Genomic DNA, 25,323 nt, shown 5'->3' on the forward strand with positions numbered 1-25,323 from the left:
ATTAGGGGCTTGAGAGTACTTGTAAAAATTTAGGAGTTATATAAAATCATTATCAGGAATGATGAAATCTATGAGATCATCAATCTGTCTGCATAGTATTACTACATGAGAGTTCATATTCATGTTGATCTGCAGAAAATCTGCCCAATAGGGTGGGCTGATGCCCAGGAATCAGCAGGCTATGTAATAGTGACAGGAAAGGCATAGCAGCAGTGAGAAGCAACCCTGGATGAAGTCTCTAAGGACCCTGCATTCTTAGAGCTCATGCAAACCCGGTGAGCCATCTCCAGAAAATGCACGTGTATGTCTTCGCCCTTCCTAGATGACTTCTGACAAAGATTTAACTTTCACACACATTTGTGTATTTCTTTTCCCTCTTCTATGGTCTAATATTATTCAAATGTCTCAGTAGCCTTAATTGTTTATGTGTTTAAGAAAGATTACACCCTGAAAGGAAAAAAGAAAGGAAGGGAGAAAGGGAGGGAGGGAGGGAGGGAGGGAGGGAGGGAGGGAGGGAGGGAGGAAGATCCTCCAAACAGCCCGGACTTTTGTATTACCCAAGCTTGCCAGCAGTGAGCTTCATTAGAGGTATGCTAATTAGGTAGGAATTAGTGCTCTCTTCATGTCAGTGTCTTAGGGTTCGACTTAGGAAGTTCAGTGTATCAGGTGGCAGGGTACCTGTCCCTGCCAAGAGTGTTTAAACCTGGCTGCTGACCCTCTGGGACCTGAAGGTGAAGGTGGCTCTCATCAGCTCCTCATTCTGCCTTCCTCTGCAGCTCAGGCTCGGGCTTCCGTCATGCAGCTTCTCCCATTTCGTGAAGCCAGGGTGCCACCAGGTCTGCAAGCCTGAGCTGGAAACTCTCACATTGACCTCGTGTACCCAAGTCTCTAGTTCTTCAGCCTCTACTGCCTTTATGTGGGGTCTCTGTCTGCAAACACATGAGTTTGTGTCCTTGGGTTTGCTGGATGAATCTCATACCTCCAGTCTGTTTTTCCTCTTTTCCAAATACCCCATGCTTGCCTGCTTGCCCTCCTTCTCCTCTCTTCCCTCCCTCCCTCCCTTCCTTTCCCTCCATCTCTTCTTCTTCCTCCCTCCTTCTTTCCTCTCCTCATTTCTATCACTTCACTTCTTTTTTTTTTTTTTCATTTTTGTCTCAAGGGGTCCAGGTAGGCTTTGAACTGGTTAAGTAACTGAACATGACTTTGGACTTCTGATCCTCCTGCCTTCAACTCCCAGATAATAACTGCACCACCAAGCCTGGTTTTCTGGTGCAGGAACTTCAGTGCAGGAACTTCAAGAAGCCTAGGCCTTCTTGCAAGCTAGGGACACACCACCAATTGAGCTTTTCCAAGTGTGTTTATCTCTTTCTTGCCTGGCTTAGTGTCCAGGAGGGAGTTGCTTAACCAAAAAAATCCCCTTGGGTTTGTTTTAAAGCAAAAAGGCAAACTGTGGCTCTGGAACTGCTTGAATCAGAACGGAAGTACGTCATCAACATCTCGCTGATCCTGAAGATAAAGGCCACCTTCCAGGGCTCCGATGGAAAGAGGAACCCCAAGGAGAGAAGGTACCGTGTGCTCATTGCCTTTGCTTTCAGACTGACAGGATTCAAGGTGAGTCATGCACAGTGCACTACCGCTGCCACTTTGGGGAGTCTGGGCCCCAGAGAGTCTTTCCAAGACTAGGCGGTGACAGCAAGTCTCAGACTGGTTCTCAGCCGATAGACAGTGAGTACAGTCTGTGGGGCCATCAGACCCACAGTTCTGTGTCAGTTCAGAATCTAAAGTGAGGTGCTACGTGTCCTCAGGAAGGCAGGCTCCACTTAATCTCAGGCAATGGACGTGGCAGAGCTCTGGATAGGGGGCCATTAGACAGCGACACAGGGGGGAAGAACTCTTGTTCAGGTGACCTCACAGCAGCAGGTACTGTGTAAGAGCATGCACCGAGTCTTGTGTGACACTGTGCTTCCAGCATGCTGGCCCGAATGTCACAACGTACCTGCTTATACTCTGTACTCCCTCTCTGGGAGATAACAGGAAAGAGGGAAGGACTCATTAACGAAGAGGAGCCGCTTCAGAATGAAGGGAGGCAAAGAATAATCCTGATCAATCAGAGTCTGGGTTACGTGGCATTGGCATTTTAAGTATTTCTTCCATGAGGTGATAGACACAGGCGCTTCATCAGTTATGAATACACCTAAGGAAGTTCCCATTTTCCTGCTTCTTCTGGATCCTCCTGTTTTCCTTGACTTCACAGCCGTTCAACATCCCCTCCTACCAAACATAAACACCCATATACCCACACTTATCTCAACAACTGCAGTGAGGAACTGGTCCCCAGCAACACACATGAGTGTCTTGAGTGTTTCTAAGGATTGGAAGGGCTCAAGGAGAGAAGCTACCCACGTGCCTGTGGTGCCAGTGACCACCACCACGAGCTTGTAGTTTACCACCACAAGATGCTGCTGATCAAAATATAAACCAAACAACAGAAGGCTGGCATGACACCGCAAGCCCTTGACTTATAATAAACACTCGAGACTCTTGCTTCATCTTTCCACAGTGGCCTAGACTTTCTCTGTTCTTTCCTGCCCCATCTGGCCACTTGACTTCCCCTCAGAGATCCCACTAAAGCCTGACTTACTCTCCCACCTCCTCCTCCTGAACTGTGGGGAGGTTCTGGACTGTAGCTTTTTGGCTTTTTTTCCCTAAGTATCTGCTCAGTTTAAACGACTCAGATGGAGAGAGAATCTACCTTTTGGTGTGGTTTGCTTATGTACCTAAGGTCTCTTTCTAGTTTCCATAAAATTAAGGATCTGGGGTAAAGTAGGGAGGAGCCATGTAGCCTGGGTCCTGTGTGTCATACTTAATCTGGGACTTCATGACTCCTCCCCAGCACTGGGGATATATCCTTGGGGCACCTACTGTCACCTCCCATTCAGGAGGCCCTGGGTGCTGTCTCCAGACTGGGAAAGGAATCTTGAGAATCCTGTGATATCTGTATCTCAGAGGAAGACACCAAGGTCCACGTAGATGAGGGGATCCTTATTCCATCCTATACAAGACAATGCTGTTCATGTTGGTTGTCAAGGTAACCCTCAGTCAAGCAGCACAAAGCTTCAGCTCAGAGCATGGCAACTGAAAACGCGTTGTCTTGTTCTAGGTCGGGCTGTGCTGCCTTTTCTGTCCTACACTTGGGTTCTCTTCATCTTCTTTTCTCACTATATATCTTTTCTATACGCTTTTCTGAAACCTTGATGCACTGAGAACAGATCTATCGGCAGTGTTTTTCATGAGCATTTATTTGGTGACTTCGTTCACTACAGATGGCGAGGAGTCAGCACTTTCTGTCCCCTGTTGAAGTGGTGACCACTGACATTGCCACTCCTTCTCAGACCTGCAAACACAGCCTCAGGCTTTCCCTGGAGACACGGAATTGCTCAAGAGACTTCTCAGTTGTTTCAGGCCAGCTTTGTGTTTTTGGAAGGGCACATGCAGCCAGAGGGAGCCTAGGAGAAACTGTGGTCACGTAGGAGGATGTCATGGAATCGATTGTTCTGACGTCCTTTGACTCATTTTAAGACTGAGCAGTCTGGGAACACCTGTGGGGCGGGCTGCTGTTTTGCCGGATGCACAGAATTCAGAATCACATCTACCAAGAGGTGAAGAGGTCTGTGTTACACATTGCACTCGTTTAATTATCTGTCCATTCATCTGTGACCCGCTGCTCACAAAGCCAGACGTCATCTTGGCCCAATGCTGAATTAGCAAGAACAACGTAACTAAGTGGAAACTATAACTAGATTTTCCTTGGTGGCTTTTATCTTGTTGTTGTTTTTTTCTTCTATTACTATTTAAATAGTATATTAATGAAAGCAGAGAGAACTTTGAAGGCTATAGGAACTATTCATACTGCCATAAAAAAAATAGAACATGTCTTAGTTGGGATTTCCATTGCTGTGAGCAGACACTGTGACCAAGGCAACTCTTATAGGGTTTCCATTGCTGTGAGCAGACACCATGACCAAGGCAACTCTTATAAAGGACAACATTTCATTGGGGCTGGCTCACAGGTTCAGAGGTTCAGTCTGTTATCATCACAACAGGAAGCATGGTAGCACCCAGGCAGACACGGTGCTGGAGAAGGCATTGATCTAAAAGCATCCAGAAGGAGACTAACTCTTCCTCATTGGGCAGAGCTTGAGGGCTAGAAGCCTTCAAAACCAGCCTACACAGTGATGTGCTTCCTTCAACAAGGCCCCACCTCCTAAAAGCAGTACTTACTTCCCATGGGCCAAGCACATTCAAACCACCACAGGACCCTTGACTACTGTGAATGAGAGCAGCCCTGCAAAGCAGTGAGACCCATGAGAGGTGCCTGTACTTCTTCTCCCTCTCTTCTCCATCTCCTGGCTCAACTCCTCTACACTCTTTCACGGCTTCCTAGAATATCTGATAATTCTTTTCAAAAGTTTAACGTCCCATTTTCCATGTCTGGTCAGAACACACTGTAAGCTTTTGAGTTTCCACGGTCATTGCAAGGGTTGGCCATAGTCTAACTGGACCTTGACACCTCAGTTACCCAGTGACAGCCCAAAAGAAGGGACCATCTCTCTAGGCATCAGGCACATTAGTTACAGTAAAGCAGAAAGCACTATTCTAGAAAGAAAAAGAAAGGGACCAGGGAAGAAAGATCATTCAGAATATATCCCATAATTTATATGGGCAACGGATCCAAAGTCAGGCCTCAGCGTGGTACAGCAGCTTCATTATCACACTGTGACTGTTGCCTGGGGTCCTTGGCGACCTCCAGGTGTGTGGGTGGGTGGGGGCAGTCTCTGCTGATATGCCTTTTCCTCTCCAGTGTGATCAGCGTGCTTTCTCCAGGCTCCTGCTCTTTCCTCAGCCTGCCTGGTTCCTAGTTCCTTTCCAAATTCCTCTCTGGTCTGAATAGGTTATTTAGATCTTTCAAGAACACTTGCTCTGAGCAAGTTCAAGAGGCCTCTCCATTTGTCTTAGAGGCAGCCAGCTTTGTCTATGCCGGCACTCATGGACCAGAGAGCTAAAATGGGTCACAGTAGTGGAAGATTTCTTTGTCCTTTTCCTAAGAGAGCTCACTACCCTATTCTGGTGTTTTTCTCTTCTCTGAGATACAGCTCCATGGAAGTCTTTGCTTTGCTGAGAAAAGGGCAGGGGGAGCCAGACAAAAACCCTTCTTTTAATCTGACACCCTGTCTAATGCAGGTGTCTGCTTGTGGCCAGATCACCTCGATCGATGGTCCACAAGTGTATGCCCGTCATACCCTTGGGAAATTTTTAATTAAACTCATCTCTCAAAGATAAGCAGGCCATCATATCTGTGTTAAATGTGTTGAAAGCACAGGGATGTGTGTCGCATTTCCCTGAGCCATCAAATTAGAGCTCAGATCCTTGCTGCTGTGCAGCAAAGCCCATTGTCTGCTGCTTCTTGTTTGTTCCTGTAGGGTCCTGTTCTCCTCATCCTTCTCTATTCCGGCTCCTCTTTCCCTTGGATGATTCTCTTTGTCTCTCTTCCCTCCACCCTAGCCTTCTCTGACTTCTCACTTCTTCATTTCCTGTGGGTTAAAAATGAGGCACACAAGCAGGTAGAGGAAAGAGATCTGAAATAGGAAAGAGGCTCTGTGAAACACCAAGAAATGCTAAACAGCCCTAGTCTAAGGTCGTCAGGGGTCCAGACAACAGACTATCCATGCCCAGCATGAAATTTTGATGCTGGAAGAAAAGGATGTGTGGGCTGGTGAGGCGGCTCAGCAGTTACAAGCCCTGGCTGCTCTTCCAGAGGTCCTGAGTTCAATTCCCAGCACCCACATGGTGGCTCACAACCATCTGTAAGGAGATCTGATGCCCTCTTCTGGAATGTGGATGCATATGAAGCAGAGCACTCATACATTAAATACATAAGCTTTTTTTTAAAAAAAGAAAAAGAGATGTGAGCTCCTTCATTGCCCTGACTCCCTGAATTCTATCTGCCAGTGTTAACCGAGCTTTACCATTAACCCAAGCAACGCTATTCTAGCCAGTAGCCAAAAAGATTGTTTGGTTATCAATCAGCTTGAAATCTAAAATACTGAACAAGATTTCCTTTAGAATGTCTACTGGGTGTGACCTAAATGAATCTGTTCTTTATTTTTGGCCAATCACATAAAGGGCATAAGGGGTCATCAGTAAGGGGGTCTTATCTGTTGTCTGGGGATGTCTGCTTTGCTGAAAGGAAATTTAAAATCCTAAATACAGACTTGTGAGAGTGTTTTGGTTGTTAGAAAGTGGGGCCTGCTGTGTTTATTGCTGTGGGACCATTTCTTCTCTTCTCCTGGCTCCTATGATTCTTCCTGTGTTCTGTTTCAAGCCTCTTCCCTGGCTCCTTGCGCTACCTCGTCCAGCAGCACTTGGACTTGCTTCACGCGCTGCAGGAGAGGGTCCTGAAGTGGCCACGCCAAGGAGTCCTTGGAGACTTATTCCTGAAGTTGACAAATGATGAGGTAAGGGGCTCCCTTCTGCAGACTTTGAATGGATTGTGTCTCACTCACTTGCTTCTCCTAATGGAAAATCAAGAGTCAGCAAGTTTCAGAGTTAGAAGAGGCCCTGATACCTAGTGTAACCTCTCCATGCTGCAGTTGATAGGGTAGGTTCATAGACACTGAAAGGCTTTGCTGACATCATCCAGCTTGCTGCATAGTTGGTGATCTATGACTGGAACCCTGTTATGTCTTCTACCTTCTGATTCACAACTTTGTAGTGTACTGTTGTGGCCTCCATTGATTATGCATGTATATGTGTATATGTATTTATATATACATGTATATATACATATACACATGTATATATATGTGTATATACACACTATCAAGCATGTATATAACCCTATCTACATATAAAATAAGCATGAATAAAATATATATATTCATATATAACTTTCTCTCCTTATAGATTTTTGAAAGATATGGTAGGTGGCTATTTGTCTTGCATTCTTTTTGTTTCAATTCCTTAGAAAAAGAGTGCTGAATTTTGAACTCTCTTTAGTGTTACACTGAGAACATAAGCAGACCAGAAGTTGAAAACCCAAATGTTCCCGGGACCAGACAGTGGCACATATGATACACGGAGTTGAGTGTGAAACAGTTTGGACTGACTGGAACTGGCTGAAGCAGGCTATGTTTGTTTAGATGCAAAAGATAGCTACTCAGATATTTCCAGTTATTATTTAGGGAAGACAGGCTGGAATAAGTGCCATTTAGAATTTTGTGTAAAGGTTCTTATTTTTAAACATTGTGTGAGGCAATTAGAGCTATTCAATTTTTGCCTGCATCTTTATCAACAGCCTGGTTCCAGAGTAAGTTCCATAACAGCCAAGGATACACAGAGAAACTCTGTCTCAAAAAACAATAATAATAATAATAATAATAATAATAATAATAATAATAATAAATGTATTTTTATCATTTAACAATTTAGAAATACTTTAACTTGCATGACTCTCAGTACTTTTTAAAAAAATATTTATTTATTTATTTGTTTGTTTGTTTGTTTGTTATATGTAAGTACACTGTAGCTGTCTTCAGACACTCCAGAAGAGGGCATCAGATCCCTCATCTTAAAACCAAAACTATTTTTTAATTAATTAATTTATTTTATGTGAGTACACTGTAGCTGTCTTCAGACACACCAGAAGAGGGTGTCAGATCTCCCACCATGTGGTTGCTGGGAATTGAACTCAGGACCTCTGGAAGAGCGTCAGTGCTCTTAACTGCTGAGCCAGCTCTCCAGTCCCCACTATTTTTATAGATATAGTCTCATGGATCACTGGCTGTCCTTGAACTTGCGATTACTTGAAGATTACCTTGAACTCCTGGTTCTCTTGATCTTCCTCTCAAGTGCTAAGATTATATATGTGACTTATCATGTACATCTAAATTTGGAAGAAACAACAAAGGAAAAAACTCTTTAAAAGATGAATAAGGGTCTGGAGAGATGGTACAACGACTAGGAGCACTTGCTCTTGCAGAGATTGGAGTTTGCTGATAACCAGCATGGTGGCTCACACCATGCGTAACTCCAGTTACAGGATATCTGATACCTTTTGACCTTTGAGGACACCAGACACTTACATGGGCCACATGTGTGCATTTAGACACTCAACACACATAAAATAAAAATAAGTCTTTATTTAAAAAAAAGATGAATAAATCATCTAAAAGCAAATAAAGAGCATAGTTAATAAACTGTCAAATTATTCTCTGAATTCTTCTCCATTTTTATGTTCATGGCACTGTAAAAAAATGTCGTCATTCCCGTTTCCAGGTTCTCACCATGCATTTTTGTTTGTTTTAAAGAATAATTTCTTGGATTATTATGTCGCCTACCTGAGGGATTTACCCGAATGCATCTCATTGGTTCATGTTGTGGTACTGAAGGAGGTAAGTTAACTCTATGCATATGCTGACCTTGGCTTATACACCATCTATGTCATGTTGCTGATCCATCCACCAGGACAGCATGCGCCCTGTGGGCTTGTCTTCCAGGCTGAGGAGCCTTGAGTATGTTCCTGATGCCCTCTGCTAGGCTGAAGGAGTTCATTCAGGGATCCGTGCCATTGCTGTGGTCTGCAGTGCTTTAATGATCCACTACACTAAACTACAGACAAAGCCAACAGGAGTCCCAGAGTTCTCCAGCATGCAGCTTAGGTGCTGTATGTGTTGTTTTCAGGCTCAGAATCCAAATCATCCTTTGTCGAGCTAGAAGACTGCAAAGTGCCTCTATCCTGTCCCATTTCAGCATGGCCACTTCAACAGAGTGTTAGGTGGTTGATATGCACGTCTACATGTGCATGGCGTAAATTTAAGCCAGCAAGAAAATAAAGGTCAGATGTCCCCACCCTGGAAGGGCTCTCGTTCACTCTCAGAGCCAATTAGTAGATGACTTGCTAGAAAACCTTAATGCATTAATTTAATTCAAGTACAGCTTGCTGGTTGCCTACTTCTGTCTAGCATTCCATGTAGAAGGGTTGGGGAAGAAGGGAGAGTTTTGAAACTTGGATCAATTATGTATGTATGTATGTATGTACGTATGCATGTATATAATGTTCTCTACTGGGAAACTGTTGTCCCTTTGAGTGTGTCCCTGAGCATGTGGCCTCTCCAGTGAGAGATCCAAACCTCGTGAACCTGTCTGGTGGGCATTTGCTCTCTGGCGGGCGGAATCTCTGATGTTCTATCTGCAGAGCTGACGGGACTTTGAAGAGTGACTGCTTGTTTCTCTTATGCAGGGTGATGAAGAGATTAAGTCGGATATCTACACTCTGTTTTTCCACATAGTACAGCGTATCCCCGAATATCTGATACATCTGCAGGTGAGCCTGATTGGACAAGCCAACAGTCTACACACTGAACTAGTTTTTTTGGCTCCCAATAATATATATTGTAAAAGTGCAAGGACTCATTGATAATTTCTAAGAAGTATTCACATGACTTAGGTTGTCATGGTTACAGCACGCCCACCACACTATGGAGAACCAGCTAAAAAGTCTATTCTTGAAATTTTTGTTTTATGGTACTTGTCTTTGACGTTCCATCTTCCATCCAACTTACCAGCAATCTCCACTTTTGGGGGTCTAGAATCTTTTATAAACACTCTTGATAGCATCTAAGTACCTAATTCACTCTCCTGCTCTTCAGTTCTACCACCATCTGAATGTCACCTCTGGCCGCTTAATTTCTGTTTACGTGCCCACTCAACTACTATCCTGATGGCTTCAGCTTGGCTTGGGTCCAGGGTTCCCTCATACAGTGCTCATACTTTATGTCTCAGTAGAGCCACGAGGAGCAGATGAACAAATTCTCAATGTAACTTTCTATGGAACGTGTAGACCTGTTAGAAGACGTGGAAGTGAGAGTCTAACGCCTTCTTTCTGGAGGTGTCTCTTCCTCCTGCTACCCAGCTGTGCAGGTTTAAGGGTTGACTGAGCTTAAGTAGCTCGGTGACGAGTCTTAGAAAGGCTGTGATGAACGTCAGCTAGAACAGGCCAGAGTCAGTGTGGAGCTCTCCCCCTGGATAGAGCTTCAGCTCCCAAAATATTTTCTCACAGCAGCTATCTTATGGGTCCTTTCAGCAGTTTCACAGGTGTTATGGTTGCTCCTTGTCATAAGGACACAGAAGACCAAAGAGGTCTCAGTACTGTGTTCACAACAGCACACCTAGTAGGCAAAAACCCTGGTCTGAAGGCCAGGCTTTGCAGACACCAGGCCTGCTACTATCTCGTTCACATTCAATTCTTCTGTCATTTACTAGACCTAAAGGAGATCACTGAGCTCCATGTCTCAGTGTCCTTCCTTATTATATAGAGGTCACTTCTATACCCATCTGGGTTGTGATAAAAACTAAATAAGATAATGAATATAAAAGAGCTTAGCTCCTGTTAATGGCAAGGGGTCAACAGATAAATAATACAGTTTTCACAATCAAAATCAAATTAATATTCCACTGTAGCCTGTAAGATCGTTTATTCCCTTGTGTACTACTATAATGACATGCCTGAGGCTGGGTTGTTTTTTTAAGGGAAGAGGTTTATTTTGGATCACAGTTTTGAAGGCCCCAAAGCATGGTGCTAGCATTGGTTTCTGGTGACCCTCCTCATGGTAAATGCGGTAATAGCAAAGATAATAGTGACTGGTCACACCATATGAAAAAGAAGTAACGGGGCGGTGCCCAGGCTTACTTTCCTGTGACTATTTTTTTTCCTCATCAGAGCCCACTCTATTAAACCAGTATTAATTCCTTCATGAGGATGGTCAGCCCCCAATCACGTTTCACTAGATCCCACCTCTTAAAGGTCCCGTATCTTTAAAAAATCATTGCACTGTAGATTAAGCTTCCATAACCTTTGGGAGATAGACAACATCTAAACCATAGCATCAGCTGATATGGTAGGAGAGGCCACCATCTACCCCACCCATCCCACAGGCTTACTCATGCCTGTCATTCTTACCACTGGTCTGACTCCTGTAAGTGTTGCTTATAGATAGATAATAATTGTTAGAATATATCTGTTATCTCAGACAATGTTGCTTATAGATAGATAATAATTGTTAGAATATGTCTGTTATCTCATACATCTAATTATTGGGTCTAACTTTTCAAGATGGAATTACATTCCGTCACATGCAAGTAAACTAGGACCGAATGACTTCTTTTGATGTGATGGCTGAGCTTCCAGCTGATTGGCTAGATAGTGGAGCATGTGTTGTTTAGATGGAAGGGCTACAGAACTCACAGTAGCTTAAAGCGGGGTTCAGAAGAGGTAAAGCAACTACAGTCTAGTCGTGTAACCCTGCTTCCTTCTTCCTTCCATCCAGAATGTTCTGAAGTTCACAGAGCAGGAGCACCCAGACTATTACCTCCTACTTGTGTGTGTTCAGCGCCTCCGAGTGTTTATCTCTCATTATACCCTGCTGTTTCAATGCAATGAAGATTTGCTTATTCAGAAACGGAAAAAACTCAAAAAGTAAGGTTGTGACGGTGCCATACCTGACAGAGGTGCCTGAGAAGAGGGCACAGGCCATCACTTGTGTTGAGTGCTGGAGTGGAGTGAAGGGAGTTGGAAGGAAAGGGTGGGGATGGGAAGGCAAGGCTAGCCACAGGAGGGACACACCTATGGCCCAGTGGAAATAACTTTACAAGAAAAGCACTTGGACTCCATTGTCCCCTCTTAAGTTGTTTCCTTCACTTCCTAGGTCCAAGATTGCAATGTAATGGTCTGAATATAGTTTCCTGCATTAATGTAACAAACATTTATTGAACACCTGTTGACTGTTAGGTACTGTTCTACCCAGTGAATATACAATGACATAGCCATAAACCTGTCACATGGGACTTAGCTTTAGGGCTGCACAGTGGAGAGTAAGTTAGATGTTAATGAGTGGCAAAGATAAAAGTGTTGGGGTGGATACGCCTGAGTAGATTTCACAGAATATAGAAAAAGAGAGTAGGCGCCATCTGGACCTTGGGGAATAGAAGCAACCTACAGCACAGCTTCCTAATGACCTAGGTTTCCTTAAACATCCCAGCCTATCTGGAGAATATTGTCATTTCTCTAGAGGTTTCCAACTAGAAAGACAGCTATCTCCTAACCCAGTGCTCTCCTGACGGTGTCTCCCAGGCCCACCCTGGATCCTCAATCTCTTTTCAGCCAACTGCCAGCTATTATGTAAGCAATCTGGCTTATAGAGGGCTGGGGACAGCGAGCCCTTCACAGAAAGCTTGATCTGAGAGACAAATCTATTTTTCTTGCATAATCTCTGTATTCACAGAGCCAGTCTTGCACTGTACAACCTGAGACTATTTCGATTCTCTTAGGTCATCTATGGCAAAGCTGTACAAAGGGCTGGCTTCCCAGTGTGCCAATGCTGGCCAAGATGCTTCCCCCAATGCAGGCCAGGAGGCTGTCCACGACAGTGGGGTCCACTCAGAAGAAATGCTCCAACCCTATCCTTCCTCTTCCAGTTCCGCCCCTGCTGTCTCGTGAGTATCTGTTGCTATGGAAACATTAACAGTATTGGCCTTGTAGATGATTTGTATAGGTGAGCAAGCGGTCCTGGATTAGAAATGTGCTCTGCAGACCTCCACCTTCTCCCTTGCCCCATTGTTTCCATATTAACAGCCAAGCAGTTGATCATCAAGACGTTTGACGGATCCCAGAGAAAGACGAGGCAGATTTAGAAAGTGCTAACAGGTGGCTTCTGGGCAGTGGTGCATCCCTTTAATCTCCACACTTGGGAGGCAGAGGTAGGCAGATCTCTGAGTTCAAGGCCAGCCTGGACTACAGAGTGAGTCCCAAGGCAGCCAGAGCTACATAATAGAGTCCTTGTCTCAATTTAAAAAAAAAAGTATTAAGAGGTGGAAAGTAGAAATTCACTTTGAGTATTACTTCAACTCTTTAATTAGTGTGAAGTGTTTATTCTCCTTCAAGTACAACAGGTCGAGGGGGAAAGATGTGCATCACACCCGGGCCAAACTTTGGCTGTTTCTACACTCTTCCAGAGTAAAGAGCACTGATGTAAAGTCACTTTACTTTCTTCACATCTGTAAACTTAAAGCCCTAAGTCCCACTCGAAGATGTCTTGCAATGCCTTAAAATATTGTTAGTATTCACATGTGCATCCATATATAATCCTGACGGAATTAAAATATAAATAAGAATAACCACTTTGGTCAGTGTGCAGTAGCTCATTGATATCTAGTAGGTAAGCAAAAACAAAAATCCTAAGTGATGGGTATTCTTCACTTTTTAAACTGTGTAAAAATTATGTGCTCCCAGACAACAAAACTGCAAAACTGGGCAAATTCAAATAGGTTTTACAACACATTGTTTTGTGGGTCGTTTGAGATGACAGTCAAACTGCTTTACAGCTACAAAACTTTAAAAACCTTTGTTATAGAAATATAAATTTTACACATGAGTTTATCCACTATATCAGCATCCAGAGTTCAACAGTTTATTCAGGAACACAATTGTTTACGTGTGAAGATCTAGGAGTTATATTAAGTTCATTTTCTGGTATTCTATATGACTCTGTCACAGTAAGACAGGGAGATAAATTGAAAAGACATGCCTTGGGAGGCAGAGGTGGTGGCAGGAAGGTTCAGAGCTTCCACCAGGCCCCAGCAATAGTGACAGCCTTTGTCTGCCCGCCATGTGATGTCTCAGTGACTGAGCTTGGAAGCTGAGACTTTCCTGGCTGCTGCTTTTTTTTTTTTTTGTAGTATGTATGTATGTATGTATCTATCGATCTATAAGTACACTGGAAAGAGGGCATCGGATCTCATTACGGATGGTTGTGAGCCACCATGTGGCTGCTGGGATTTGAACTCAGGACCTCTAGAAGAGCAGTCAGTGCTCTTAACCGCTGAGCTATCTCTCCAGTCACTTGAGAAAGCCCTCTAGTCAGTTTGTGGAGCTTTTTAGGTGACCCACGAAGGTGCCTGGGAGATGAGGAGAGAAGCTGGCCTTTGGCCGATTGGTCGACGAGTGCTCAGCACTATTTGATAGTCTCTCTTGTGCCGTTTCCCCTTTAAAGACATCTGATGGCCCCGGCAAAGAAAGGCCAGCAGCAGCAGAGCCTCATGGAGAGCATGCAGCCCGGGAAGCCTGGAGACTGGGAGCTGGAGGGCAGGAAGCACGAGCGGCCCGAGAGCCTGCTGGCGCCGGCTCAGTTCTGCGCGGCCGAGCAGGACGTGAAGGCGCTCGCCGGGCCTCTGCAGGCCATCCCGGAGATGGACTTCGAGCCGTCTTCCGCCGAGCCGCTAGGCAACGTGGAGCGCTCGCTGCGCGGTCCGCCCGAGCTCCTGCCCGACGCGCGCGGCTTCGTGCCCGCCGGCTACGAGGAGTTCGAGTACGGCGGCGAGATCTTCGCGCTGCCCGCGCCCTACGACGAGGAGCCCTTCCAGGCGCCGGCGCTCTTCGACAACTGCTCGCCTGCCTCCTCCGAGTCCAGCCTGGACATCTGCTTCCTGCGGCCCGTCAGCTTCGCCATGGAGGCCGAGAGGCCGGAGCACGCGCTGCAGCCGCTGCCCAAGAGCGCCACGTCGCCGGCGAGCAGCAGCGGCGCCTACAAGCTGGAGGCCGCGCAGGCGCAGGCGCACGGCAAGGCCAAGCCTCTGAGCCGCTCGCTCAAGGAGTTCCCGCGCACGCCGCCCGCCGAGGGCGTGGCCCCGCGCCTCTACAGCACGCGAAGCAGCAGCGGCGGCCGCGCGCCGCTCAAGGTCGAGCGCGCTCCCGCCCCGCACGGCCCCGCCGCCGCCGCTGCCGCCTCCCGCGGGGCGCCGCGGACCTTCTTCCCCCAACAGAGGTCCCAAAGCGAAAAACAGACCTATTTGGAAGTAAGGAGGGTAAAGTAAAACCCAGCCGTCGCCCGCCTCGGCGCCCCGGGCCTAGATCTCAGGGCCAGCCCCGGTTCCCTCGGCGGGGAGGGGGCGGGCAGAGGCGGAGCCAGCACACGCGTGGTTACAGGCTGTGGCCCTGGTGGCCTTCGAAGGCGAGTGGGCAGGGTGGCTACCACGCCGAGAACACGAAGGCAGAGAGGGCGAGCTGGGACCCAGACGCACACAAAGAGCATGAATCAAGGAGTGAACGAATTGTACCTTCCTACGGGCTGCAGGCCTGCCCGGTGCACTTCCTGGCTTAAATGTACAAGACCGGAGCGAGCACCGGTGTGCCAGCCACTCCCAGTATCTAGGGAGGACGCAGGTTGCCCTGTCCCAGTGTAGACTTCGAAGTTTGTTGCAAAGCGAATTCATTTTCCCTTGCTTTCTTAGGAAAGGCTGCCTTGATTCAAACACGCCTTTAGCTTCAGTGAATGTTGAAGCATTTTGGTATCTGACGTTGGTGTCTTCAAGCCTTGGGATATTTAAATGTATGTTCCAATACTAACCATGAAGAGGCAGGTTCATGGGCAGACACACAAGTTTTCAATGTGACAGAAACAAGTGACTAAGCATATTGACAAGATAGCACTCAGCTATCCCACCACCCTTTCGTGCCACTCATCATCAAGAGAGTGGGTTAGATTGACGGTTACAGACACATTTAATTTCCAGCAAACACAGTGTTTGCGTACCAGGCCCTCTGTGCTGTTTGCCAGAGCTTCAGAAGTCAACAGTGCAGAATGTCCCACAAGACTTAGCACACAGAATTACGCCGTTCTGGGGGCCTACAGGATGGATAGCTCAAACCCTCTTGGGTTGATGAGGCTACAGAATGCCCTCTAAGTACACCGAATATCTCAATTAGATTTTAAAAAGTGTGTAGAAGCTATTGGGGGCAGGGTGAAAAGCAAGGTATGGAAGCTTTAAAGAAAGGACACTTGGGCATAGCACAACTGGGAATGCTTTTTCTTTAGCCTGATGAAAGGTGGAAAGAAGGGAGTGGATCATGGCAAGCCTGGAGTTTACTGCCCACCTGAGTTCTAGGAGTTAAACCAGCAGAGGGAACGAACACCCAGTATTGTGGTCTAGTGAAGCCGCTGACAGTCTTCAGGATTGAGATTTTTTTTTTTTTTTTTGACTCTGGTTTCTTATCTCCAAACTGTAAAAATTCTATCGGGCAAAATTTCTGAGACAAATCCATCTTAGATAATCTTGAAAGTTCATTAAGAGGGAAGTAGAAGGGAATTAAAAATGCCTGTTCACCGGGGATAGGCAGAGGCATACACCAAAATCTTTCAAGTAGTGTACTCAGCTATAAAGAATGCTTTTTATTTTACATGTTCATAAAATATGTGAGTTTTTTGCCCTAGCTCATGTGAAATTTTTGAGAATTGTAACAATTACCAGGAGAAAAACACAGAAATAACAAATATTGTATCTGAGAAGCAAACAATAAATATATTTGTGGCTATTTGCTGGACATACCTCTAATCAATAACAATATTCCAGCACTCCCTAACATGGGAAGACACAGGTCAGATGAAGAAGAGACTCCAAGGAAGAATCATGCAGAGTTTAGGGGAGAAGGAGCTGTGTGTAGCACATACGTGTTTGTGCATGTGTGTGTAGCACATACATGTTTGTGCGTGTGTATGTAACACAAGCATGTTTGAGTGCATCTGTGTTTAAGGTGGGGATATGGTTGGAGCTTCAGCTGCAAACGATAAGTCTGTAAAACTGTATCCTGAGCAAAGCCATCTACCTCCTTCAAATCCACTCTACACGCCCCACCTGTGGCCAGAAAAGCCTCATGAAGCCAGTTTTTAGTGTCTTTATTGAGAGTCAAGAGAGAAGAGAGTATGTTTTCCTGCAAGGGGCATCTGATTGGGCATCTGATTGGGCTCCTTTCTAGCCCAGGCTCTGCTGTCAAACAGCTCCTGCTTTTAGAGGATTTGAATGGCATCTCTGTGCTTGCAGTTTTCTTATCTATGCAGATAAGATACTTAGGGGGCTAGGGAGATGGCTCAGTGTTGAAGAGCACTGGTCCAGAGGACCCAGGTTCAATTCCTAGCACCCACATGGAAGCTCCCAACTTTCTATAACTTCAGTTCCAGGGAATCTGACATGCCTTTTAGGTCTCCTCCAGCATTAGACGTGCATGTGGCACCAAACACGCATGGCAGAAATGCGCATAACAAGTTTATATAAAAAATAAGACAGAGGTGCTAACCAGAAGACCTGACTTTGTGTCCCACCAAGGACAGGAGAGAGCCAACTCCTCAAAGATTGTCTCTGACTTCCTCAAAGCCTGAATTCATTATACACATTCCGTCAAAAACCAGTAAAATTGGGGCTAGTGATGGCTCACAGATGAAGGCACTTGCCACCCTGCTTGAGAAAATGCCATTTGACCCCCCCCCCCCCAGAACGTACATGTGGAAGGAGAACTGAATCTTGCAAGTTGTCCTCTGATCTCCACATGTGCCCTGGCATGTGTGAACCCATCCCTTCATCCCAAATAATGCATTTGTGATAAAACTTTTAGAAAGTATAGATCATATCTACCTCACAGGGTTATGAATATCCAGCCAAGTAAGATAGTTTGAGAGCATATTTTTTAAAGTATGAAGTGCTATACTGATGAACGATACCAAGACCAAGTTCACAGACAGATTTTCCTTAAACCATTCATGGTTTTCCTGAATGAAGGATTTGGTGTTGAGTTAAAGATCACTTTAATGGAGGTCCAGAGTTGATAGGAGGCAAAATCAAGCCCAAGCATTCTCCGAAGCCCTCTCCAAAATTCTGAGTCTGGGATGTCCTGTCTCCAGCAGGTGTTCTGGCCAGCAGAATAGCTTTGCCTTACTTCCTTTAGAGACCTCCCATAATGTGGTCCTGGAGGCAGTAGTGGATGCATGAATCTAATATTTTATAATTTTATAAACCCAGAATCTGTACCACTGAATCAGAAACAGCTGTTTAGGAGCCATAGGCATTTGATAGAGACAGGAAGTGGATTGGGCAGAAGCCAGTCTGAAGCTCCTGGCTTTCGTATCTAAGTATGCATAACAATTATGTATACACCAGAGACGCCTGCTCTAGAGACTCGAGAATGGGGCTTAAGAGTCCATAGGTAAAAGCAAGTGTAGAGGGTCCTAGGGTGCCAGGAGTGTACTTGGAGAAACACTACACTAAACCACTAGGATGCTGGTCTCCATGGTTTAGTTAGGAATCTTAGTGGCATCTCACAGACTTTCTAGGTTGGCTGCTACAACCCCAGGTAGAAGTCTCAAAGTCAGATCTAGATGTTTCCTAGAAAACCTGTCTACCCATGCTTTGCTCCTCACAAGGACTCAGCCACCCAGCTGGACTGGCAGGGCACTGGTGATGTATTTTCCATCTTGACTTAGGCTGTCTTAGTAGGGTTTTACTGTTGTGAACAGACACCATGACCAAGGCAACTCTTATAAGGACAACATTTAATTAGAGCTGGCTTACAGGTTCAGAGGTTCAGTCCATTATCAGCAAGGCAGGAACATGGCAGCATCCAGGCAGGCATGGTGCAGTACATCTTCATCTGAAGGCTGCTAGCAGAACACTGGCTTCCAGGCAGCTAAGATGAGGGTCTTATACTACACCCACAGTGACACACCTACTCCAACAGGTCCACACCTTCTAATAGTGCCACTCCCTGGGCTGAGCATATACAAATCTTCACATTCCACTCCCTGGCCCCCATAGGATTGTTCAAATGTATGAGTCCATGGGGGCCATACCTAAAAATTGCATAATGCAAAATACATTTAGTCCAACTTCCAAAGTCCCCAAAACTATAGCAGTCTCAACAATATTAAAAGTCCAAAGTCTCTTCTGACATTCATCCAATCACTTAACTGTAATCCCCAAAGCAAGACAGGAAACCAGATGGGCAAACTTCAAATTCTGCATCTCCATGTGTGATTTCAAGGCAGTCTTCAGATCTCCAACTCCTTTTTCATCTTTGTTGACTACAACAAACTTCTTTCTCCTGGGCTGGTTCCACTCCCCGTTAGCAGCTTTCCTCAGCAGATAGGCTCTGGCACCTTGAACATCTTAGGGCCTCCAAGGCAACTTCAATGTTAGAGCTGTTTGTTTCACATGATCTTCTGGGCTCCTCCAAAGGGATGGTATCACTTTTCCAGCTCTGCCCTCTGTAGCACTCTAAGCTCAGGTTGATCCACTCCACTGCCACTGCTGTTCTTGGTGATCATCCCATGGTACTGGCATCTCCAATACACTGGAGTGTTACACTCCTACTAGGCTTTACCAATAGCCTCTCATAGGCTCTCTTCATGGTGCCAAAAGCCTCAACTCCTTTGCATGACCCCTTCAGTCCTGGGCCATCAACTAAAACCGAAGCTGCACCTTCACCAATGGCTGTCCATGGCCTCTACGGTGCCAAGCCTCAACTTCTCTTCATGACCCCTTCATGCCTTCAAAACCAGTACCACCTGGGTGACTCTTACATATTAACAAGTACAGCTGTTGCATGAGGTACAAACTTGGCTATCTCTGGAACACAGCTTCTTTGTGCTCTCAGAAAACACTTCCCACAAGATTTCACCTTAGTGATGTTGGTCTCTTCTTAATCAACACTAATTTCTTAGCTCCAGCTAACCAGCATCAATTGTCCCAGTAGTCCCTTCTATTTTGGACTCTAAAGCCAGAGCCACATGGCCAAAGCTGCCAAGTTCTGCTGCTTGCTGGAGCTGGAACATGGCCCTGTGTTGTATTACATTATCACCAGCTTTCTGTTTCCAACTCCTTCACTGCCTAAGTTTGGCTGACCTGGAACTTGCTCTGTAGCTGACTCTAAACTCAGAGATTTATGTGCATGTCTCCTAAGCACTGGGATTAAAGGTGTGGTCTACCAAGCCTAGATTTAACTTTTTCTTCACCTAGAACTTTCTCTGTTCTAGGCTGGCCTTGAACTCAGAGATTTGCTTGTCTTTTCCTCCTGGGATTAAAGGCGTGTACTACCATGCCTGGACCTAAATTTAGCTGAGCGGGATCTTGCCCAGATTACCACTCCCTTAATTCAATTTAATATCCTCGAACACAGACAGGATTCAGATCCTTAATACTATATATTATATATTTTTCTTTTCTAAGTGTGCTATGCTTGTTCAAAATACTCTTCATGACAAAGTCTCTGCTGGGCTTTTTTGAAATTTTCTTTGTCAGTGTAATTTTACCTTAGCCTCAGGTAGATTCTTCAGATAAGGACAAAAAGCACATTCTTCACCTGTATACCACAAAAATAGTCTGTACATCACGTTCTGAAATTCTTCTCCTCTGAAACCTCTTGGGCCAGGTCTGCACAGTTCAAATCACTCACAGCAACAAAGTCTTCCATATTCCTACTAGGATGGCCCATTTAAGCCCCATTTAAAGCATTGCAGTGCTTTCCGAATCCAAAATCCCCAAATTCACATTCTTCCAAACAAAAGCCTGGTCAGGCCTATCATAGCAATACCCCATTCCTGGTACCAACTTCTGTCTTAGTTAGGGTTTTACTGCTGTGAACAGACACCATGACCAAGGCAACTCTTTTTTTTAAAGATTTATTTATTATTATTATATCTAAGTACACCGTAGCTGTCTTCAGATGCACCAGAAGAGGGCATCAGATCTCATTACAGGTGGATGTGAGCCACCATGTGGTTGCTGGGATTTGAACTCAGGACCTTCGGAAGAGCAGTCGGTTCTCTTAACCACTGAGCCATCTCTCCAGCCCCAAGGCAACTCTTATAAGGACAACATTTAATTAGAACTGGCTTACAGGTTCAGAGGTTCAGTCCATTATCATCAAGGCAGGAGCATGGCAGCATCCAGGCAGGCATGGTGCAGGAGGAGCTGAGAGTTCTGCATCTTCACCTGAAGGCTGCTTGCAGAATACTGGCTTCCAGGCAGCTAGGGTGAGGATCTTAAAGCCCACACTCACAGTGACACACCTACTCCAACAGGTCCACACCTTCTAACAGTGCCACTCCCTAGGCTGAGCATATACAAATTATAATATTGGGCTACTCAAAATTAAGCAGTTGTTTTTAGAATCACAGTCACCTCAACATAAATATTCTGTTCATGTAGGATATAAATTTTTGTACATACCTAACACATCCGTATATGTGCACATGATAATACATCTCACATTTGAAAATAAACAAGTGTACAAAAAGGTATCTTTATTTTTAATTGTACTTTAAATAGAGATTGAACTATATAAGTAGCTTGAAAGCAAATTCATAATTTAGATACATGAGTTGGTATTTCTCAACAGTTCTGACCTCTAACCCCATAAAATACAGAATTACTAATACAACTTTAAAATTATGGTTACATAGTTGCACATCCTGATTGATCTCTGTTTCCCTCAAAAGTGAAACAACAACAATAACAAAACCCCTTCATATTAAGTTTTCTTATTTTGTAGGAAGAGGAACATATCCACCAATGCCAGGAGTCAAGGGTAGGTTTATTCAGCAAGACACAGTTGATATCAGAGCAAAGTTCATTTTCTATATTTATGGGAGCTATAGAGGTGGCTCAGTGGTTAAGAGCACTAGCTGCTCAGGAGGCAGAGGCAGTCGGATTTCTGAGTTCAAGGCCAGCCTGGTCTACAGAGTGAGTTCCAGGACAGCCAGGGCTACACAGAGAAACCCTGTCTCGAAAAACCAAAAAAAAAAAAAAAAAAGCACTAGCTGCTCTTCCAAAGGACCAGGGATCAATTCTTAGTATCTACATGGTGGCTCACAGCTATCTGTGACTCCATTTCTGGGAGATCCAGTGGTACATAGACATAGAAACAGGTGAAATACCCATACACATTTAAAAAGGGAGAAAAGAAAGGAAAAGAAAAGAAAAAAAAAGAAAAGAAGAACATTCATTTTATTCTGTGTGCCATGGCAAGCATGTTAAGGTCAGAAAATGTACTGGTTAATCCTTTATCAGCTTAATAGAAACTAGAGTTATCTGGGAAGAAAAACTTAAACTGAGGACATGGCTGCATTTGGTGGCTGTAGCCAGGCCTGGAGGGGCATTTTCCTGATTGCTAATGGATAGAGGAGGACCCAGTCCCAGGACCAGGGTGTGTGTGGGGGGAGCAGAGGGTGCTGTCCCCGCAGGTGATGTAGGTCAATCTAGGCAAACCTAGAGGAGCAGAGCGGAGCGTCTCTCCATGGTTCTGCCCTGAGTTCCAGCCCTGCCTCCCCTCAGGGCTTGACTGTGACCTGGAAGTGCAACTTTTCCCAAGTGGCTTTTGGGCCACGGCCTTTATTTGTCACAGCAATAGAAAGCAAAGGAGAACAGAGGGCAGCTTGTGGGGCCAGCTCTCTCCTGTCACAGGTAGTCTTGGGAGTAGGAGAGGCAGGTGGCAAAGCTGAAGGACCATCCCACAGCCAGGGCAGATTTTTATGGAAAAGAGTAAAAAAACACTCCTTTTTTTTGTGTGTTTTCAGGAGATGCACCTAGAGGATGCCACTCGATTCTGTCCAAAGGAAGAAAGAGAGAGTGAACAGACTTCTTTCAGCGATCAAAATCCCAGGCAAGACCAGAAAGGGGGCTTTCGCAGCTCATTCCGCAAGCTCTTTAAAAAGAAGTGAGTAGCCCTTAGATAAAACAGTGTTGTAACTCATTTCCCTCTGACAGAAACTTGAGGTTTTAACAGTCGTGATTACTAAGTAGCCCGTCATACACAACTGTTTTAAATCTAGTGTTTGTATTCAATTTCTGAACAGAAGCAAACTCAGCTCCCCTGCCACTTCTTAAAATCCTTCCTCCTCATTTTTAATGATGCTTTGAGAGGAGTGAACAGAGGGCCTACCCTGGCAAATGGGTTGAGAGGGGCATGATCCTCCCTGGGTGGGCATCTTCCACCTGTGGCAAGTGTTCTGCAGACACTGAGGCCCTTCTGCCCTCGTGGGCCTCATTATCCATGTTCTTAGAGATGGGTGTTGATAACTCTGTAAGGCTTTCCAGGATGAATGGGTTTTGCCCAGGTCCTATTGAAGACTTTCAGAGTGTCCATTTAGATAGGAAACAAAAGACGTTCCTTCCTTATTCTTTCTAAGTCTTACTGTTGCATGAAGCATTATTACTGCAGACATTTTGGCTAGTGTCATGTTGCAGATTGGGAGGTAGGGCCAGGCCCCAGTAAGGGAGATGTGACCCCCAAGTGATGCAGCAGTCCAACCTTTGCCTGCCTAGGTGGCTGCTGTCTCCACTATCACTGGTCCTCCCCTCAGGGAGATCTGCTCGCTATTTACTTCCTCTTAGTAGACATCATTTTAAGTCAGTTTTAAACCTCAAGTTTACTTTTTAAATATTACAAAAACTAAATGAAGGTGTTACTGTTGCCTTTTGGAAACTTACTGGGAAATCACTTTCTCCTTGAAGGTAGAGTTACTGGTTGATTTAGATACTGGTCTTGATAGAGGAAGTGAGGGAAAGCCTACAGCTGGCTTTCTTTCTTTCTTTCTTTCTTTCTTTTTTTTAATGATTTGTCTAATTCTCCTGCAGTGGGAGGGTGATGTTGAGATTAGTGGGTATCTGATTGTTGGTCCTTGCCTGTTGTTACTAGAAGGAGGAGGAAGAGGAAAGAAGAGCATCGTTTCTACAGTTAACCACAGCCCTACAGTCTCCTTCCATGCAGTTAACCACAGCCCTACAGTCTCCTTCCAGTTTGGCTAGGCAGCCTAATGCATGCATGACTGTTGCTGGACCCTCAAGCCACGTTATGTAGGGGTCCAGGCTTAAGAACTGTCTAATTCCTCTCTAGGGTTATGGATTATAGTTTTTTCCCTGGTCTATAACTGCTTATGACATGACCAGGAAGAAGCAGACAACTTGCCAGTCTGAACTTGGGATTTAGGTTCTAAATCCTTTGAAGAACTCCAAACCCCCAAGGACACACACTGCTTGAGTCTGTTGGATAATTTTTAAGTCATAAGAGTCCCCAAAGAAACAATTGTTTGTCACCTACTACCATTTATAATGACTGATTACTAGCTGTTGGGAAATAATTGGCAACAGATCTACCATTGGTTCCTTTACAAATTCCTGATTATCAAGAGATGTTAAAAAAAGAAAGCCCCATCAGCCATACAAGGCCCAGGGAAGAGATCTGCTCCTTTATACCCAGGGGCAACACTAGCCAAAGTGAGGAGGAACACCCTAAAATGCACCTGCCTGGAACTGGGGGACGCAGGGGAGCGTGAGTGGGTGGTCTGAAATGGAAGCTAGATGATCCTAGTGGGGCTCCCTGAAAAGCACTCCCTCACTGGGTGGGGGATTGTCCAAGAAATGAAAGTCTTTCGTAGTATGTATATTCGCTTTATTTATACTTTGACTTTTTTGTAGCTCGGTCTGAACAGTCACTTAGTTATAGTGCCCCAAACAAGACACAAATGTGCTGTTGAAGCTGTAATTTTAAATGTCATAGAAGGCCAGGTTTTACTCTTTCTCTAGCTCCCTGCCCCCACAGACCTTGGTATAATGCAGATGACTTGCTGTAGCTCTCTCCAGGTTCATGTTGGTTAGTTGCCTTTCAGTCCTCTGGCAATGTTGGACATGTTTCTTAGGGAAGAGGTCAGTGGATTCTCTTCGTTCTTTTTTAGCTCAGTCTGCATTAGTCACATCACTATCAACAGTAATGGCACTGTCCTTTGTGTTTGGAGTGTGAAGTATTTCCTGAGTGGAGGTGAAGGGGGAGCCACTGAGACAGGTTTTCCTGGCTTCCAAGATCTGGTCTAGCACAGTCAGCATCATGCAGGTGGTCTCAGGACAGCTTTGTGCTTAGGGAGTCTTTGGGGAGTGGCAAGGGCTAAAGAAGCAAGTTAAATAGCCTCTTCCGGCACTTTCATCTGAAGACAATAAGGACCACACTCATGTATGGCTTTACAGAGAGAAGGGCCTGTGCTCCTAACTCAGATGTGAATACACCATTCTTGTATGTGTGTACAATTCCAGACATGCATATAGGATTGAGAATGACATGGTCCCGGCCATTGCAAAGAGACTTGCACTCTGAACCCAGGAATGCATAGGAGGAAAGATAAACTATCCCGGTCTAGAGGAATCTGTATGGAGACTATTAAAGACTTAAATCTAGATTATTGTAAAAGACGAAGTACAGGTAGAAAATGTCAAGCCATTTTGTGTCAGGAAGTCAGTTGGCAGCAAGCCGGTGACCTTAAGTAGCTAACCCTGGGTACCGGAATCACTCCGGAGCCTGGCCTCCCAGGAAAGCCACCCGTGTCATGCTTGGGGCTTGCTGCTTCCCTCCCCCGTAGTCCTCCGAGGTGTGGTCCTCTCTACACTGACACGCTTTTT

The 25,323-nt window shown here is 45.2% G+C and overlaps 1 protein-coding gene and 1 long non-coding RNA gene across 26 annotated transcripts in view; one reads left to right on the forward strand and one right to left on the reverse strand.

Annotated features, from left to right (window-relative positions):
- The window catches only part of Arhgef33 (Rho guanine nucleotide exchange factor (GEF) 33), a 126,575-nt gene that overhangs the window by 51,964 nt on the left and 49,288 nt on the right, over positions 1-25,323 (forward strand). For 13 of the 25 annotated variants that reach the window (XM_006524512.4, XM_030249875.1, XM_006524509.4 and 10 more), the window contains 8 exons: positions 1,436-1,565; positions 6,383-6,515; positions 8,367-8,450; positions 9,299-9,382; positions 11,385-11,533; positions 12,385-12,549; positions 14,106-14,916; positions 22,452-22,591. In XM_006524512.4, coding sequence (XP_006524575.1) covers positions 1,436-1,565; positions 6,383-6,515; positions 8,367-8,450; positions 9,299-9,382; positions 11,385-11,533; positions 12,385-12,549; positions 14,106-14,916; positions 22,452-22,591 — 1,696 coding nt within the window. Of the gene's footprint in view, positions 1-1,435; positions 1,566-6,382; positions 6,516-8,366; positions 8,451-9,298; positions 9,383-11,384; positions 11,534-12,384; positions 12,550-14,105; positions 14,917-22,451; positions 22,592-23,572; positions 25,317-25,323 lie in introns of those variants that run through there. The other 12 variants (XM_030249876.1, XM_006524511.4, XM_017317545.2 and 9 more) reach the window with 3 other exon arrangements.
- On the reverse strand, positions 12,971-14,656 carry Gm10190 (predicted gene 10190). Its single transcript, NR_028385.1, has one exon. It is a non-coding gene; the product is annotated as a predicted gene 10190 (long non-coding RNA).

The sequence above is a fragment of the Mus musculus genome, chromosome 17, assembly GCF_000001635.26.
Source record: "Mus musculus strain C57BL/6J chromosome 17, GRCm38.p6 C57BL/6J".
Lineage (NCBI taxonomy): Eukaryota > Metazoa > Chordata > Mammalia > Rodentia > Muridae > Mus > Mus musculus.